Below are 19,376 nucleotides of genomic sequence, written 5' to 3'. Positions count from 1 at the left end.
ACTGTATAGAATTTGCAGTTGTAGGACTGTCCGCTGGCAAAGAAACATCCAAGTATGCAGTTTTAGGACCACCCTCTATCCAACACTGTAAAATTCTGCAGTTGGAGGACCCCCACTAGGCCTTTGTAAATCTTCAGCTCTTGAACCCCCCCACAAGCCAATACCGAAAAAAAAAGTCTGAAGTTGTAGGTCCGCCTACAGGGCTGTACTATATAAGTCTGATGTTGTATGACTGCCCCAGGCCTATGTAAATCTTCAACTCCAGGACCACCCACTGGCCAATATGGTAAAAGTCTGCAGTTGTAGGACCGCCCCCAGGTCTGTACTGTATAAATTTGCAGCCGTAGGCCCGCCCACTGACCAAAATCATCCAAGTCTGAAGTTCTGTTAAAGTCTACAATTTCAGGACCACCCACTGCCCAACACCATAAAAATGTGCAGTTGCAGGACCGTCCAGTGGCGTATGTGAATCTTTATCTCTAGGACCGCCCATGGGCGTATACTTTAAAGTCTGCCATTGTAGGACCGCCCCCAGGCCAGGCCAATACCGTAAAATTTAGCACTTTTAGGACCGCCCACTGGCATATTCAAACATGACTTATTTTTCACAAACTTGAACGGCACTGCACGAAATAAAGAATGATTGTTTGTCTGTTGTCATAGAGACGGTGACTCCCATGCGATTTCAAATGCATCAGACCTGAAAGGCACTATAAAGGTTAAAGGCTGGATATGTAGTAAGTTTAGAAGATCTGATACACAATAAACGTATTGAGTATTTCTTTGGCGACTGTCACTCACATATACTTGAATTTTCAACAAACTTGAAAGGCGCTATATAAATAAATAAAGAATGAATGAATGAGTAAGTGTTTCTATGGGGACGTCACTCATATGTAATTTCATTTTTAACAAATTTTAAAGGCACTATATAAATGAAAGTGACTGTTTGTGTGTCTAGGGCCTGCATGTTCCTCACATTTCATTTTGTTTTCAGCATATCTGAAAGGCGCTATAATCAGTAGAGGCTGATTGAAAACTCCTTTTGGGGGGGGGCTACTTGTACATAATTTCATTCAAACAAACTTGAAAGGCACTAAGAACATTACATTTTTGGGACACATTCATTCATTTTTAGTTAACATGAAAGGCACTATATAAAATAAAGATGGCCTCACTGACTGGGGGGTCTGCTGCTCGCTGGTCACTTCATGTTTACCGGTGGTCCTGTCCTGACACACCCCAGCCATACACCCACATTGCTGAGCAGCCCAGTACTGTGTGAAGGGCAATGGCCTCCGCCTGCCCACCCTAAACTCACGGCCCCCACTTTCTCACACGGTAACAGGAAGGCCAACACGGCGATTCAACCCAAGCTTGAAACTACAAAGAGAAGAAGGCCCAGCCAGCAGGGTCTCCACCACGTTCTGCTGGAAAGCCTGAATCACAGACAAAAAGAGGAAAGCCAAAGACGGGCCGGCTGCGCCCCACCCTGCTTGACTCCTCGGGGTCCACACCCTGCCCCTTCCTCAAAGGACCTGCAAGATGCGTTTGACCCGGGAGCCGTTGCTAGGCAACAGAACAGCAAACACAGGGGCGTAAAAATAAAGAAGCCATTGACCTCGTGTTTGCTTGGGAGTGAGGGATGAATGACGAAGCCGAGCGTGAAGAGTATTTCCACGGTGCTTGTGGTGGCAGCCGTACAGATGGGAGCCATAAATTAGTCAGCCGTCAAGATTTACGCATCTGTGGGAAAAAAAAAGAAAAAGGAAAAAAAAAACACAAATGGAGCCACAAAGCCCGGATGAGTTTCAGAGGCTCTATGTGGAAAATAAAAAAAGGCAACATGGGGAAGTTTCCATGGGGGAAGTCGCAGCTTTTACAACTCGAGGAGACGCACATGGAGCTCCAACACGGCGCCACCCCGGACAACTGAAAACCACGCTGGGTGTAGAAATCCAAAAGTTAAATTTAGGAAATGTGTCTGTCTGTACACTGAGAGTCATCTGGGCGACTTTAGGGTATATAGCGCCTTTCACAGTGAGGGCCTCTGCCTGAAAGTAACAAGGGGCTGCTGCCATTAGAAGACCTGCAATTACTAGTATATAGCGCCTTTAATAGGGAGAGGTGAAGAACTGCAGGACAAGTCTTCATAAGTGCATCTCGGAGCAATTAATCAATCATATAGTGCCTTTCACATGCATCTATCTGTTATATAGTGCCTTTCATATCCATCAATCTATCTATTATATAGTGCCTTTCATATCCATCTATCTATCCATTATATAGTGCCTTTCATATCCATCTATCTATCCATTATATAGTGCCTTTCATATCTGTCTATCTATCTATCTATCATGCAACTTACTTTTGTATAGCGCCTTTCACTGAGGGCAAACAGAGAGTGCTGTGAACCAAACTGCACTAAATACAGAAGTTGGACAGATAAAGATGGAGATTTGTTAAACAAAATGGAAACTAGCGTAAATTGAAACCAGCAACGTCTGTCCTTTAGTTATCTGGTGGCCAGTGACCAGGTGACAACAGAGGAGATGAAATTGTAAGAAAGACAAAGTGAGCGCGACCCTGGCATTCCCTGAAGTGTCCCGTGCCATCACGTGTTAATAGAACCAAATGAGATATCCATTGGGCATCCATACTACCCAGCAGTGAGCGTCCCATACTTGAGCCTCACCAGGTGCCACCACCACATAACCCGAGGCTGCCGTTCTTCCTCCTTTCCCCCTTAGTGGTTATCAGCCCTGACTAATCCTCTTAATCCTCCCCTGCTTTCTGCACTCTGTGTTCTCTTACAAATTAGAAGAGCTTGTTGCCATAAATCATGGAGCCCACCAGAGAGACCGCCGTGCCCCGCTGCTTCTGCCCCGACTGCCATTCTTTTCTTTAAGGTGGGGGAGGAGCGTCCGTCTGGATCCTCAACTCCGGAATGTCAGGCTTGGCATCTCATCTGGGATTTCTGTACTCCGAGCACAGACTGTGAAGAAAGGAGGAAGGCCGCAGAGTGGGCTACAGTCCACCGCCAGGGGCAGCTAGGAATTACCGAAAGTCCAGTCAGTGAGTCATTCACTTGGGAATGTTATAAAATCATTTTGGAGGGGTGGGCTCAAGCCTGAATTCTGACCAGTAGTCACAGTGTAAGGTGGGGGACACACTGCCAGTGGGTCAAGAATGGAATCAATGAGTTTGGTGCCTCATCTCAAGGTGAAAAGAGTCACACGCATGAAAGGGTTAATGCAGCAGGCACTCCAAAAGGCGCTATATAATGGCGAACCTGTGACAAGCGTCAAACACAGCAGTCACTTCATATAGAAAGAAGGAAGTGCTGACCACTGCACGTCCCCAAGTCAAATCAGTCAACTTTGGCATTGGAATGACATGTCCTGCTTGCCCGACTTGGGTGGCACTTTGGTCATTTTACTGTGGGCCACATAGTAGTGCATCGGTTTAACTCTGCTGACTCACAGATCCACCATCTTGGACAAAACTCTCACCTCAAATGCCTCATGTGCGGTGGACCTAGAAAGTTCCGAGATCCCTTCACTTCCTGCACACTTGATCATGTTGTAGGCTTCATTTCACTTGGATAAATTTGTCATTTGTCATTATTAAAACTCACAGACTAGAATCCCCCCTTCCTAGAGGTATTCAGACCCCTCACTCAGCACGTTGTTCGGGTGTAAGTCTCTACACGCTTGACACACCTGGATTCGGGCAGCTGATCCCATTCTTCCTGGCAGGTCCTCTCCAGTGTCCGTTAGACTGGCATCTTCAGGTCTCCGCCCGCCACTGTCTCAAAGCCACTAACAATGTGTCAGACCTGTAGGCTTCGGGTCCCACTCTGGGGAGACATACATGTTCTTCAAGGACCTCTCGGTATTTGAGGGCATTCATCCTTCCATCAGTTCTGAGTGGTCTCCTTGACCCCATAAGCATGATGCCAACACCAGCACGACTCACCGTAGAGATGGTGGGGCGAGCTGCACCTGGTCTTCTCCAGACACAGAGCTTGGAGGTCTCATCAGACCAGAGTCTCATCTTTCTCCTCAGGCTTTTGGTGTCCACAAGATGGACTGTGGCACACATTTCTCTCAAGAAAGAATCAACTGAGATGCCCAGCAGGCATCGATACCACCCAGTAATGAGTGTCCCTCGCTTGAGTTTCACCCAACGCCACCACCACACAACCAGAGGCCTCCGTTCTTCCTCCTTTTCCCCCTAATGGTTATCAGCTCTGGATAATCCCTTCAATCGTCCCCTGTTTCAGTCACCCATAAACACCAACTGATGGAGTGCGGCACAGACAGTCACTCACGTGACAGGTACTGCCAGAGTTCCATTAGAGTGAGTGACCATCGGGTTCACGGTCACCATCCTGATCAAGGGCTCTTCTTGCCCAGTTACTCCATTAGGCCAGATGGCCAACTCAAAGATGGACTTTGGGGGCTCCCACCTTCCTCCATTTTAGAGGCCACGGTGCTCCTGGGAAGACTCAAAGCTTCACAGAGGGTTTGTTGCCCTCATTCTGATCTCCGCCTCGCCCGTGGAGGTCATCAGAGAGCTCAGTGGACTTCATGGCTTGATGTTGCGAATTGTGGGGTCTTCTCTACATGGCCACCTTTCTTCAGTGATGACCAAACAATTGTGTTGGCCACAGGTGGACTCCACTCACGTTCTGGACACGTTATGGCAAATCTATCAATTTCAAAATAAATGTACAACAAAACAAAGTGTGCAGAAAGTCCGAAGAGTTGCTGAAATAAAAATAGGGGCCGATTTCACTATTAACACCTGAGATGTACCATCCTTTGGAATGTGTCTGTGTATTGCATTTCATTTTGCATTTCAACAGATGGCGCATTCGAATTACAGTTTGCAATTCTACACCCAATGGCATACAGATGGGTGACAGACAAACTGGCATAAGAAACAAATAAAGAGGAAATGAAATAACAGACGACTGACCTCATTGAAATCCATGAGACCTTCTGCTTCTCCGCACTGACATATTCACACAGCAACGTGAGAGCAGGAATGAACTGTGCGAATAAATGCAAAATTCCATTAAGAGCTATAAAGTCTGCACGCCGGCCTCCTGGGACCAGAGCTGGAGACCCCTGCATTCACACCACTAGTGGGCTCCGGTGAGATGCCAGGTACTTTTCTCTATCAGGGCTCCTCTCCCGGCTCGGGTTCAAATTCCTGCTTTGTGTCTCCTTTGTTCATTTTTGAATGTCTTCCTTCAGTCTAACTTCTGTCTGTGTTGCCCGTTCTGTTGCCTTTGCTATAAGATGTGTGTTTCATAGGGGCGGGTTCCCCAAGAGGCGGGGCCACCTGTCAATCACTGCTGGGAACTGCCGTCTGGAGGGTCTCCCACAGTCCCTGGTGGTTCACTTTGAAGGTGCCAGGGAGTTTTTCTAAACCTTATCGCTCCATTTGTTTGAACTTGTTCTGGATTGGGGGAGATGCCACTTTGGGACTGGCATTGCAGAGGCAGAGATGTATCCGGATCCTTACCAGGCCAGGACCCCAGTGGGATGGAAGGACAGGGGAAGACAATTTGGTCAGGGCACATTGAGACCTGTAGTGCATTGGTTCAGTCCTGTTGGGTTCCATGGGTGCCACCAGGGGGCGCTGAGGTGACTAGCAAGCTTCACTTTGTTGGGCTCCAGCTTCAGCCAGTCATGGGGTATCAAAAGTGCTTACTGGGTTTTTACATTAAAGGGGCCGCCTGCCTCAACTCAGGGAGTCAGAGCTGGGAGGAGGAAGACAAACGGTTGCCTGAGTGAGAATTAGAGTTGTGGTGTGGGAAACGCCTTCATTGTGTAAGAGTTTGCCCAATAAAACCCTTTGTTCGTGTTTGGGGAGCTGCAGCGCCCCCTGGGGACCTGACTGAATTAGGTCTTCGTTTCTTCTGAGTTTCTGTTTTGTTTTAAGACAATTCCAGTTTTGCCTTTTGTTCTCTACAGAGTTTGCTTTTGTTGCAGTATATCTGTGTGAAAATAAATAGTTGATTTGTATGAAGACCCCGTGTTTGCCCTCATTACTAGCCGGGGTTTGACGGTGATATCCTCCTCTAGTGACCATTTTTGAAAGTGCTTTAAAAACTTAATGGGAATCATATGCTTTGGGACTCCTTTTATTTTTTATTTTTTTAATTTAAAATCTCCTTTATTCTTTTCCACCATCTGTTGGAATGAAAAACGCAGTGCATTTTATTAGTGCATGCGACAAATGGCGTGAAATGGGCGGGCTCAGCATGACAATCTCCATATTGAGAGTGTTGCGAATGACAAGATGGTGCAAATGTTGCAAAAAATGAATGGGCATCCCAGAGGGCGATTCCTTGCCCAGATGGGATGCCTTAGGAAAAGAAGATGGAAGGCCAGCCTATCTGACCAGATGGGCACAAGAATCCTTACCCGGTAGGGAGACCAGCATGATGGGAAGACCAGCATCTGGGTACTATATCTCCAAATACGATAGAGGGCAGTGTCACTGGGATTTGGGTCCCCTTTAGATACCCACAGAGCATCATGGGAAATGGCAGTCCCAGAAAACAGCCCTATGGGTGCCACCAGGGGGTGCTGCAGGGAGATATGGTCTCTACTTTTGTCTGTCTGACCCAGAAGTGCTTCCTTACAGACCATGTCCTAGCCCCAGAAGTACTGCCGGGTCAAAAGTAAAAGGCGCCGAATCATCTGAACTGTCAGTCAGAGTCGGGAGACAGCAGGCAGCACTCATCTGGAGGCAGAAGGAGACAAAAAGCTTTATGGTTTGTGTGGTTTTTGGGTTTTGTTTCACTGTTTGTGTGTGTGTGTTGGATTAAAAAATCCATTATTTGAACCTGTGCCTTTGTTGGGTATTATTGGGTCTCAGTGGCGGTCCCTACTGGTTACAGCAGGTATGGCCGACGGCAGTTCCTCTTGTTGAATTCATTTTAAGTAGCTGACGTATCTGCAGTTGTACTGTTCTACAGGGACAGGCCACTAATTTCATGACAAAGCTGGTACAGTTCATAGGAACCTTTTTTTGGCACTCATACTGGCGCTCCTGTGTGTCTGGCATGGATTTCTGATGCACGTTTTTTGTACTCAGAAAGGATCGGCTGGCTTTCCTGCCATTGACTTCACCTGCTTCTTACTTACGTTACTTTTGATTCGTCTTTCCCTGCCCTTGTGGCCTGCCATGTTTATCCGATGCCCTCTTAAATGTATTTCCAATGCCAACATCCGACGTGAGTGCCAGTGAACACCAAAGGCATAAAAACAACAGAACCACACCCGCACTATGTACCCAAAATGTGGCGGTGATCTTAGTGAAAACCATTTGAAAGTGACACTGAGCTGACGTCACCAGCAGAACAATCAAAATAACCGATGAGGTACCAGAGGAGGAAAAACCAACCAACGGTCAGGAGGAAAGGACTAAGATTGACAATCGGCTCCATCAGGGAGACCCCCCGCCGCACTGTTTCTGAACCCTTTTGGTGTCGTGACCCACTGTTTCCCATATAAGCGTCTTCACGACCACCCTGGCTAATCAAGTGTGATCATCAGAGTTCAAGTGTGATAGTCAGACACATTGCCACCCACTTCATTACTCACCCGTGACCCACCACTAATATACACACAGCAGCAACTCACAACCCCCCCCAGCAGCAGCATGTGACCCACGAGTGGGTGACAACCTCATGGCCGAGGACGCACCTCTACATGTGACCAAAATGAAAATCGCATTGTCAGCCATTCTTTATGTTGACTTATTAGGCTATGGTGACTTACAACATTTGTGATACAGGTGATCTCATTTCCTTATGACAGGTCACATGACTTGCTCAGGGTCACACAGTGGTGTCAGCGGTGGGATCTGAACTGACAGCCTCAGGAGTTTGAAGTCCAGAGCCTTCACCACTGCACCACATTCTCCTTTAGCGCCACCACCATTAGCCAGATGCCCCCACTCCTTTAAAGACGGCTTTAAACTCAACAAAACCAACACGAGCGGGCATTCAACACCCAAAGATTCTAAAACATGAAGCAAAATAATCACAGGGTCCAAAGTGGAGACCCTCTTACCATTCTGGAACCACAGCATCTGAAAGCCGGGATGGGAAACGGAGGCGTCTGAGGCGAAGACAACGTGCAGATGGCGGCCAGTAGTTGTGATGGATGGCGGAGGGGAGCTGCCACAAAAGGTGCCAATGAGGGTGGACTGAGAGTCTGGACCATCGTAGAGCTGAAAGGAAAATCAGGAGAAGCACAGTCAGGCCTGAGATCTTTGAACCAACGTCTGTGTTTGTGCAGCAGCCATTCAGGGAACATATCATATTATATTAGAATGACAGATAACAGAATAAACTTAAAAATATGTGACATCAGACCCCCATGTGGACCCTCGGCACTCGCCTTACTCCTCTCCTTGATGTCCTCGCCTGCCTGAACCCCTCCTGCCCGGCGCTTACCCTCAATCACAATCCCCTAAAGGCCGTCATTTCAAGGCTCCTTGCTCACCTCCCGTCTCCATTTTGAATACCACCAGTGGTAGACGGACCCCCATTACCAGCTGGGAAAACATCAGCTGTGTTCCAGCAAGTTCTTCCCATCTTTGAAGGGCTCAGGTAGCAGCTCCATCACTCGGTACGTTATTCAGGTTGCTATCATTGCAGTGCTCTCTTATATAAATAAAATGTATTATTATTATTATTGTTAGTATTATTATTATTATGGGAAAGGCACTATATAAATAAAATTTATTATTATTATTATAATTGTGGAATGGTTCTATTTAAATAAAATATATTATCATTATTATGGTTATATTATTATTATTTTTATTATGGGAAAGGCGCTATATAAATAAAATGTATTATTATTATAATTATGGGAAAGGCACTATATAAATAAAATTTATTATCATTATTATGGTTATTATTATTATTATGGGAAAGGCACTATATAAATTTGTAAATAAATAACCGCGTCGTCGTACCAGCGATTCCTTAGTTTAAAGGAAAAGAAAAAAAGGCCGCGGCTGACTTCAAAGCAGTAAAAGGTGGAAACTCAGTAGTGCGCAGGTAAGCGGCCTGCGTTAAGACACCGATCAGGCACAAGGAGCAGTAGGAGCAAATAAGGTAGTAAAGTTTTATTTATTTGTTTATTTTAGATTAAACAGTCCTTAGCGGTCCAGAGGCAGAACAGTTAAGTGGGCGACAGCGTATTGGTTCATTAATACAAACAGTGCGAGTGAAGAGCTTATAAGTAAGAAGAGCGCAAAGTTAGAAGAGACAGAGAAAAGTAAAGTTAACCTCATAGAAAGGCAAATAGCAGGCAGCTGAGAGGGAGAACAGTACAGGAGCTTAAGGGGAAAAGGTGTAAAATATCTGTAGCAGATCTTAGTGTTACCATTTAAGTTAAGGAGCTGCTGAAAGAAGAAGAAATTACATTTTAAGAAAAAAAAAATATATAGTTAAGGCAGCTTAGTAATCCCAAATCAAATTTTAATAATGAGGCCAGTGCAATGCAAGTCCTGTTGGATGTTGGACTTTTAGATGATGGTTTGGAAGAGCCAGTTGTCTATGAGGGCTACATCTGCAAGAGATGCCAGCTGATCCAGCACCTCGAGCTCAGGGTCGCTGAACTGACCTGCGTTGTAATAGAGAATTGGCGGACTTGGCCCAGGTGTCCTTTAGAGAATAGTGTGCACCCCTAAGGTGGCGCTGAGGAGATTCCAGACCAGACAGGTAGGAATAGGTGGGTCACGGTCACAAGGCGAAGGTAAAGGGTGCACACTGTCCGGCATCAACCCCAGAATTAGAAGTGTCTAACGTTATCATGTCCTGGCGGAGCTGGACGGTGACTCTGATAATTCTGAGGTGGTAGGCAGGGTTGAGGAGCCCCAACGGGCCACCTCAAAACCAGTTCCCAAAAAGAGAGAGGTAGTGATAGTTGGGGACTCAATCATTAGGGGATTGAAGCGCAGGTGTGCTCCAGAGAGAGAGAGTCTCAGACGGTGTGTTGCCTTCCGGGAGCACAGGTGGGAGACCTCCTGGAAGGGTGGATAGGCTCTTGGCCAGAGCGGGGTGGATCCAGTTGTCATTGTCCACGTTGGAACAAATGACATACATAAGGGTAGTCTGTCAGTTCTGCGATCCAAATTCAAAGAGTTAGGTACCAAGCTGAGGAGCAGAACTGACAAGGTAGTCTTCTCCGAAGTTCTGCCTGTGCCACGCGCCAGTCCAGGTAAGATTGAGGAGATTAGAAGGCTTAACGCGTGGCTCAAATCTTGGTGCAGGGTAGAAGGGTATAGGTTTATGGGGCATTGGGACTCCTTTTGGAACAGATGGGACCTGTTCGCCTGACGGGTTACATCTGAACCGGAGGGGCACCAATGTATTGGGGAGGCGTATGTGTAGTCTAGTCGAGGATTGGGGAATGGGGGCAGGGAGTTTAGGACAGGCCAGATTTAGATCTATACATGGAAGAACAAACAATGGTGTAGAAATAAAAATGCATAGTAATGTAAATTTTAAGCAAACACGTAAAGATAGAAGGATTAACACATTAAAAATAGCTTGCCTTAATGCTAGAAGTATCAAAAATAAGGTAAGTGAGTTGGAGTTGTATGTAGCAGAGCACAATTATGATATTATAGCAATAACGGAAACCTGGCTAAATAACAAAGATGGGGATGAGTGTAACATAGAGGGATACACATTTTTAGGAAGGATAGACAGAACAGAAAAGGAGGTGGGGTTGCTGTTTATGCCAAACAGGAATTAAATGTAAGTCATCTTCAGTTGGATGATGAGCCCCATCTTAGTGAGGACATCTGGCTTCACCTGGAAAATATTAGGAGTGTGTTATAGACCACCCAATTCAGACAGTAATTTCAACACACATCTTTTTAGTAATATCAAAAGGCAAGTTTACAGGGGATATTATAGTCATGGGGACTTTAATTATCCAAATATTAACTGGGATAACCTTACAGATGGAGGAGCACAAGAGCAGGAGTTTTAGAAGTAATCGGCGACTGTTTTTTAACACAGCATGTTAAAGCACCAACAAGGGGTGAAGCCTATCTGGATTTAGTATTCTGTAATAATCAGGATAGAATTGAGGGTGTAGAGGTGATTGAACCACTAGGGTCAAGTGACCATAATGTAATACAATTCTCAGTATTTTGTAAGAGTACAGATGCAAAGACTAAAATTGTTAAGTTGAACTTTAGTAGGGCTAATTTTGAGCAGATGCGACAAAGTCTAAGTAGGATAGACTGGGATAAGCTTTTAAATGTGGAGACAGTCGAGGAGCAGTGGAACAGGTTTAAAAACATGTAATGCAGGACAGATACATACCTAAATTTGGAAGTAATAGGAAACTAAAAAACTCCACGATGGATTAATAAAGATTTAAAAAGAAGTTGCAAAGGAAAAAACTGCTGTATAAGGCATATAAGACTAATGACTGCAAAGAGAACCGTAGCGCGTATGAGAACATGAGGGCAACCATTAAGAAGGATATCAGAGAGGCTAAAAGACAGTTGGAGAGGAATATAGCAGATAAGGCGAAAGAAGACCCCAAGAGATTCTTTCAGTATTTTAGTAGTAAAAGAACAGTTAAGGAGGAGGTCAAGTTCATCAGGAATAGTAAAGGGAATTAAAAGATACAGACAATGAAATAGCAGATGCCCTAAACTTACATTTTTCTGAGGTGTTTACAAGTGAGCAAGTGGATAACCTGCCAGAGGTAAACAACTACTAAGGAGGTACTGAGGGATTTGGAAATTGTAGAGGGAGAAGTGCTGCTCAGATTAAATAAGATGAAATCAAACAAATCACCAGGCCCAGATAATATTTATCCTCGTGTTCTTAAGGAGGCTAGTGAGTACATATATAAACCCTTGACACATATTTTTAGGAAGTCACTGTGCACTGGAGAGATTCCAGGACTGGAAAATGGCAAATATCATCCCATTATATAAAAAGGGTGACAGGGCAGATCCAAGCAACTATAGGCCAGTAAGCTTAACAAGCATCACAGGAAAATTAATGGAAGGAATTATTAAGGATAAGATTGAGCAACACATGACAAGGACAGGAGTTATTCTGAACAGTCAGCATGGGTTCAGAAGAGGGAGGTCGTGTTTTACTAACATGTTGGAATTCTATGAGGAGGCAACAAAAGGATACGATCAAAGTGGAGCTTATGATATTATTTATCTGGACTTTCAGAAAGCATTTGATAAGGTGCCACATGAGAGGTTGGGCATCAAGTTAAAAGAAGTGGGAATTCAGGGTGATGTTTTTAGATGGGTGCAGAATTGGCTCAGACACAGGAAGCAGAGGGTGATGGTGCGAGGAACCTCATCAGAACTGGCTGTTAAGTGGTGTTCCAGGGGTCAGTGCTATTTTTAATATATATAAATGATTTAGATAGGAATATAAGTAACAAGCTGGTTAAGTTTGCAGATGATACCAAGATAGGTGGATTAGCAGATAATTTGGAATCCGTTATATCATTACAGAAGGACTTGGATAGCATACAGGCTTGGGCAGATTTGTGGCAGATGAAATTTAATGTCAGTAAATGTAAAGTATTACACATAGGAAGTAAAAATATTAGGTTTGAATACACAATGGGCGGTCGAAAATCGAGAGTACACCTTATGAGAAGGATTTAGGAGTCATAGTGGACTCTAAGCTATCAACTTCCAAACAGTGTTCAGAAGCCATTAAGAAGGCTAACAGAATGTTAGGTTATATAGCCGATCTGTGGAGTACAAGTCCAAGGAGGTTATGCTCAACCTTTATAATGCACTGGTGAGGCCTCATCTTGAGTACTGTGTGCAGTTTTGGTCTCCAGGCTACAAAAGGACATAGCAGCACTAGAAAAGGTCCAGAGAAGAGCGACTAGGCTGATTCCAGGTCTACAGGGGTTGAATTATGAGGAAAGATTAAAAGAGCTGAGCCTTTACAGTTTAAGCAAAAGAAGATTAAGAGGTGACATGATTGAAGTGTTTAAAATTATGAAGGGAATTAGTACAGTGGATCGAGACTTGTATTTTAAAATGAGCTCATCAAGAACACGGGACACAGTTGGAAACTTGTTAAGGGTAAATTTCACACAAACATTAGGAAGTTTTTCTTTACACAAAGAACGATAGACACTTGGAATAAGCTACCAAGTAGTGTGGTAGACAGTAAGACGTTAGGGACTTTCAAAACTCGACTTGATGTTTTCTTGGAGGAAGCAAGTGGATAGGACTGGCGAGCTTTGTTGGGCTGAATGGCCTGTTCTCGTCTAGATTGTTCTAATTCTAATTCTAAATAAAATTTATTATCATTATTATGGTTATTATTATTATAATTATGGGAAAGGAGATATATAAATAAAATGTATTATTATTATTATTATTATTAATAAACATTTTCCACAGCTTATCCAAAGCCCCCACATCCACACTTGCATACTGTCGGACCCCAAGCCATTCCCAGGCCATCTGAGAGAGTGAATCCTCCCAGCAAGCCCTGGGTCTTCCCCAGGGTCTCCTCCCAGCTGGTTATGCTGGTCAGACCTCCACAGAGATGCGTTCTTATCAGATGCTTGAACGTTTGCACCCCTAATGTATCCCATTGACCCACCCAAAGACAAGATGGCCAATCAGATTGCTCAGAGGGGCTGGGCACATACAGACAGTAGAACCTCATTATTATATTAACCAGCAGTCCACCCATTCATTTCTAAATCTACTTGGGCAGTATGGCAGGGAAACTGAATCCTATGCCACAAGTTAGAAGTAGTCCTTGGACAGCGGGCACCAGTCACTTGCATGGCGAACACAAACACCCACTTGATTTATTGTCATTCTTCATTTCCAATTTGGGAGCGGGCATACAAAGTGACGGCATATAATTTGTATGATTACTCTACTCTGGTCCTGGAGGGCTGCAGTGGCTGCAGGTTTTCATTCTCACCCTTTTTCTAACCAGTGCCCAGTTTTCACTGCTAATTCACTTCTTTTCCCTTAACCCTAACAGCCCTGTTTCTAAGGATTCAGTCCTCGTTTCTTCATTAAATGGCAGCCAAACCGAAATGAGGTGTGAAACGAGCCGACAGATGACCACCAGCTAAACTGTGACGTCAAACTCCAGCCAGTTTCACTCTAACCAGTTCCTTAATGAGAAGCCGATTCTCGCTGTTCATTAAAGCTGTTATTGAATATCAGGACTTGCTGCTCTCATTCTGTTAATTTTTTGTTTTTTCTAAGACCACCGTCAAGATGTTTGGGTGACCTAAGCAGACCCTCACCTTTCTTCATTTTCAGGTCTTCTCATGTGGTGGCTCACTATTATTTGGCGGCTTTAAGGGGTCAGAGTCATGTCAATTAAAACAAAAGCAGAAGAGCAGCAAAAACAGCTCACTAATTAAGAAGATGGTCAGAATGAGAACCTGCAGCCACTGTGGCCCACCAGGACTGGAGTTGGAGACCCCTGGTCTACACCATTGAGACCCCAGCCTTCATTGCGCAGCCAGTCCCAAGCCCAGATAAATGGGGAAGGCTGGTGTCAGGAAAAGCATTCAGGCTGTGAAAATCAACTACAAAACATCGACCCACCGTTAGAATTGGGAAGAGATGAAGAGCGAGATGACGAAGACGATGGCTCCACGTGATTGAGATTTAGCACATTTAGCTAAGAGGGGAAGACGTCAGCAGCCCACCCCCCCTCGAGCACAAGCTGGCGTGAGTGTCAGGAAGGAGCTCAGAGTAAAAACATGAGGCTGGGAATCTCCGAGTGTGCAGCGCGACTCCGCAGCTTTGAATCCTGTGGGGTCTTTGACTTTACCACAGAGCCAAACATCATGCCATTGTGTGACTGATGCGCCGCTCAGCCCCCCAAAAAACACGTCGGGTTGCTCAAATGTCAATGAATTGTCTGGCGAGCAGTTTGAGCAAATCAACAAATTCAGAGGAATGCAGAAAAGCAGGAGCTGACGCCGGGAAAAGGTGTGAGAAGTGAATGGCAGCTTCACCTCAAAGTGGCCTGAGACCCCCGGACCTTGTCAGCAAAGCACCCGCCTGTCATCTGACTCGACACTCTCGGCCTCGTCTGCTAAATAAGGACGGTGAGTGGCACTCGGTGGGGATAACCTGCTCATAAAAGCCACGAAATCAATGAGAAATAAATGAAAAGAGCGCCGTGGGATCAAAGAAGGCAAAGAATGAGGAAGAAACGAGGGAAAGAACTTCATCAAAGGAAAAACAGAGAAATCATCGTAAATGGCCTCCTACAGACAGGGGACCATGAAAGGCACTATATTAATCCATTATTAGAAATTACCCACCAGGATAAAATCTAATTAAAGGAAATCAACAGGGGCTTTCATAAAAGTCACCATGAAAGTAAAAAAAGGGGCATGAATGGCATCAGAGGATCACAAAAAAGAAACGAAAAGAGAAAGAATTGTGAACGACACTTCTGTGTATAAAGGAACGACAAACAGACGCCTTTACACAAGCTGGGAGCATGAAAAGCAAAAGGGGACTCGCACTGAAGGCAAAGTGACATCCACAAAACGTCACTTGATGCTGCAGAGGAAAACACCCTGGGGGTCCGACACAGGTGGGGCACAGGAAAGGCGCTACAATGGCACAGGGGAAGTCACGTGTTCAGGTTAGGCCAAAGGTAAAAAGCAAAAATTAAAATACCTTGGCAGAGTCTGATCAAGAAAAGGCACGATAGAAATAAAAACAAATTGATAGCCTTATACAAGCTAAGCTCTTTGGGTATTCAGAAAAGGCACTATATTAATAAATAGAAATCATCCACCAGGATAAAAATAATAGTAAAAATAAACACTGTGAGCATGGGAAAGGTGCTATATAATAATTATAATAATAAAAATAATAATAATAGGCACCATGAGCATGTGAAAGGCACTATATAATAATAATAATAATAATAGGCATCATGTGCATGTGAAAGGCGCTATATAATAATAATAATAATAATTATAATAGGCACCATGAGCATGTGAAAGGCACTATATAATAATAATAATAATAATAATAATAATAATAATAATAATAAAGCACCTTGAGCATGGTTATATAAATAAGGTTTATTACTATTATTATTATTATATAGTGCCTTTCACATGCTCATGGTGCCTATTATTATTATTACTAGACATTAAGCCCGTTAAAATAACGGGCGCTAGAACAGTAGTGCATAAACATTTGTATGAACAGTCTCTATTAAATAGCAAGGGACCTTGTATGTGGCTGTAATATGCGTCACTGTATTGTGTGCCTTTAATTTTCACTCTGCTTTGTATTTCCATGAAATGCCTGTAATTTTGTCTGACAGTAATACAGTGGATCCTCGGTTCACGACCATAATCCGTTCCAGACCGTATGAACTGTATGTAAATATATATATTTTTTAAGTTTTTAAGCACAAATATAGTTAACTATACCATAGAAAGCACAGCGTAATAGTAAACTAAATGTAAAAACATTGACTAACACTAAGAAAACCTTGAACAGAGAAAACTAACACTGCAAGAATTTGCGCAAAAGCCTTATGACCCGCTCGCTAAAAACTCTTTTTTTAATGAGTTTTAAGCACAGGGGAAAAAATGAACATTTGAAAAATCTGTAATTTACTAAACAACCAATAAAAGTAACGTTGCAACAATGCACGCGCGTGCCTGTGTGTGTGTCTCTCTCTTGCGCGCCTTTGTCTCTTAAGCGCACGCCTCTGTGTCTGTGTCTGTCTGTCTGTCGCGCGTGCCTGTTTGTCTCGCGTGTGCGTGTGTGAAGTGTGTGTGTGTGTGACTCGCGTGTGTCTCTTAAGCGCACGCCTCTGTGTCTGTGTGTGTGTGTCTGTCTGTCGCGCGTGCCTGTTTGTCTCGTGTGTGTGTGTGTGTGTGCGTGCGTGCGTGTGTGTGTGACTCGCGTGTGTGACTCGCGTGTGCGTGTGTGTGTGTGTGTGTGTGTGTGTGTGTGTGTGTATGTATGTGTGTGTCTGCACAGGGAATGCACAGGAAGAGACTGAACACGTGCCGTGTGGCCCCGCGCATGCGCACTTCACCAGAAGACACACACACGGACACCTGGACGCACACAAGGGTTTTATTAAAGAAGATGATTATTAACCTTTGGCCCAGGGTGGTGCTGAGGTGTCGCCCATTGCACAGCTGCACTCGGGTCCTAATTTGGGATCCTGAGGTGGTTCATCATATGGTGGGTGCAGCAACATGTTCTATCAGTGCATGCTCTCCACCAACTATTATTATTATTATTAATTCTTACACAATAATAATAAAAATAAGAATCATCAACCAGGATTAACTATAGTTGAAGTGTACTGGCAGAGTCACAGTGTAAATGAAAAGTGCACTAATGACATCACAGAGGCTGAGCACTTTGAGATCTTGAAAGGCGCTATAATATTTAAGAGAATGAACGCTGCCAGGATAAAGCATTGTAAAGAGTTTTGTTGCTGCCTAATTAAGAAAGACACTAAAGACGTGAATAATGATCTGCTGCTTTTACACAAGTTAACCCTTTGGGATGATGAAAGGCACTACAATAGTAAAAGGGAATTAGTGGAGAGACTGACAGTAAAGAACTCTGACACGGTCCACTTGTAAAACGTCACAATATACTGTGCGTCATTAAAGAACACGGCATAGTCTGTTAATAAAAATCACCGCGTGAATGAATGGCTTTGTGGTAGCATCAGGCTGTTGTCCCGCGTTAGCCATTGTGGATGCAATGACCCCTTGGATTGGCGGACTGAACAGATTTCAATACGCAGGCTTTGAGGCCCCTCAGGCCCCTCCTTCAGGACCCTTCGCACATCTTGTCTGAAGGAGGGGTCTGCACTGCCTACTGTAATCAGTGCAGTCCGCCAATCCAAGGGGCCGTTTTGCTTGACCACTTGTGGCTTTGTAGTAGCGAAGCTCTTTGAGATCATGAAAGGCGCTATAATAGTAAAAGTCAATTACTTCTGTGCAGTATATACAGTAAGCAGGACTGTCCTAACAGCATCATAGCCCCCCAGGCAAAGTAGTGCACTGGGACCCCTTTTGTGATAGCAAATCCAAAACATACACAGGCATCAGAAACAGCGTAGGCCCCCCGGCCAGTGGGCATTGTGCCCATACGTTAAGACGGCTCTGTATGTTAGTGTACAATTAATGAATGGTGTTGTACAGGTGAAGCTCTTTGAGATCATGAAAGGCGCTATAAAATGAAAGGGAATTCTTGTTGCCAGGTAAACCAAATATAAAAAAAAAAAAACAAAGTTGGCATAGTTTATTCAAGAAAGGCGCTATATACACGAACATTAAATGCCTGGTGTTATACAAGTTAAGCGCTTTATTAAAGGGAATCGATGACTCAGGAATTCATTCATTCACATTTTCTTTCTTTCTTGCAACAGAAGGCATCATCAAGCCGTCTCAGGAGGCACACTAAGAGTGGGCAGATGTCAAGAGGGGCAAATCGTACTCACGCCAACTGGGGGTCTACTCTTCCTAGTGCTTTCAGTGGATTATCAGAGGAGCGCACAGTGAATGTAATTAGCTTTACTAATTGTGCCCCCCACACCCACTCATTCAACAGGGCAGGTCAAGCCGGGTCACCTTCAGAGGTCTGAGCCGTCCCACCGCAGGACCAACGCCTCGTCTGCCGCTCCTCATCTCCAGCCGCCTTAAATATCTTTGCTCTTTGACGGCAAAGCCTGCGCTGCTTCTTCCACTCTGGGATTCGGGAAGAGGACCGGACCACCACAGTGGAGTCAGCTAATCTGGCCATTCCTGACCCCACCACACAAAGACTTAAACAGAACAGCTGGGGGTCAAAGGTCACCTCCCTCCCTCCTTGCTGACGGTGCAGTTTGCTGCCATCTCACTTCTCTGTTCTCCTCTAGGGATGGCAGCAGCCTCACTGAATTGGCACTAATTGAATTAACAAATGGGGTGAGACAGTCCCCTCCCCTCCCGTATTGACGGCCCCCCAAACCAGCTGTTGTACTTAAGTGATTGCATGAAAAGCACTAAACACAACAAAACAAATTGATGAAGTGCTTCAAAAGGTGCCACACACAATGCCAAGTATGAAGATGCCAGCATGGTGCCACATTTATTCAGAAATAAAAAGAGAATTACCATCCACCCGTCCATTTTCTGCTGCTTATCTGGTCCAGGCCACAGGAACAGCAAAGATACCCTGGTGCCCCTTTTACCCGCCAACCTCCTCCAGCTTCTCCTGGGTGGGGAGATTCCAAGGAGATCTCAAGCCAACCTTGTCCTGGTCAGACTTGCCAGAAACATCTGTGCCAGGAG

At 44.7% G+C, this 19,376-nt stretch overlaps 1 protein-coding gene across 1 annotated transcript in view; it reads right to left on the bottom strand.

Annotated features, from left to right (window-relative positions):
* cubn (cubilin (intrinsic factor-cobalamin receptor)) overlaps positions 1 to 19,376 on the bottom strand; it is a 279,179-nt gene that overhangs the window by 169,356 nt on the left and 90,447 nt on the right. The window contains 1 exon segment of the mRNA XM_039754274.1: positions 8,097 to 8,256. Coding sequence (XP_039610208.1) covers positions 8,097 to 8,256 — 160 coding nt within the window.

This window comes from Polypterus senegalus, chromosome 5, assembly GCF_016835505.1.
Source record: "Polypterus senegalus isolate Bchr_013 chromosome 5, ASM1683550v1, whole genome shotgun sequence".
Classification (NCBI taxonomy): Eukaryota; Metazoa; Chordata; class Cladistia; order Polypteriformes; family Polypteridae; genus Polypterus; species Polypterus senegalus.
Note: the sequence above shows the minus strand (reverse complement) of the source record. Positions and strands in the feature narration are given on the sequence as shown.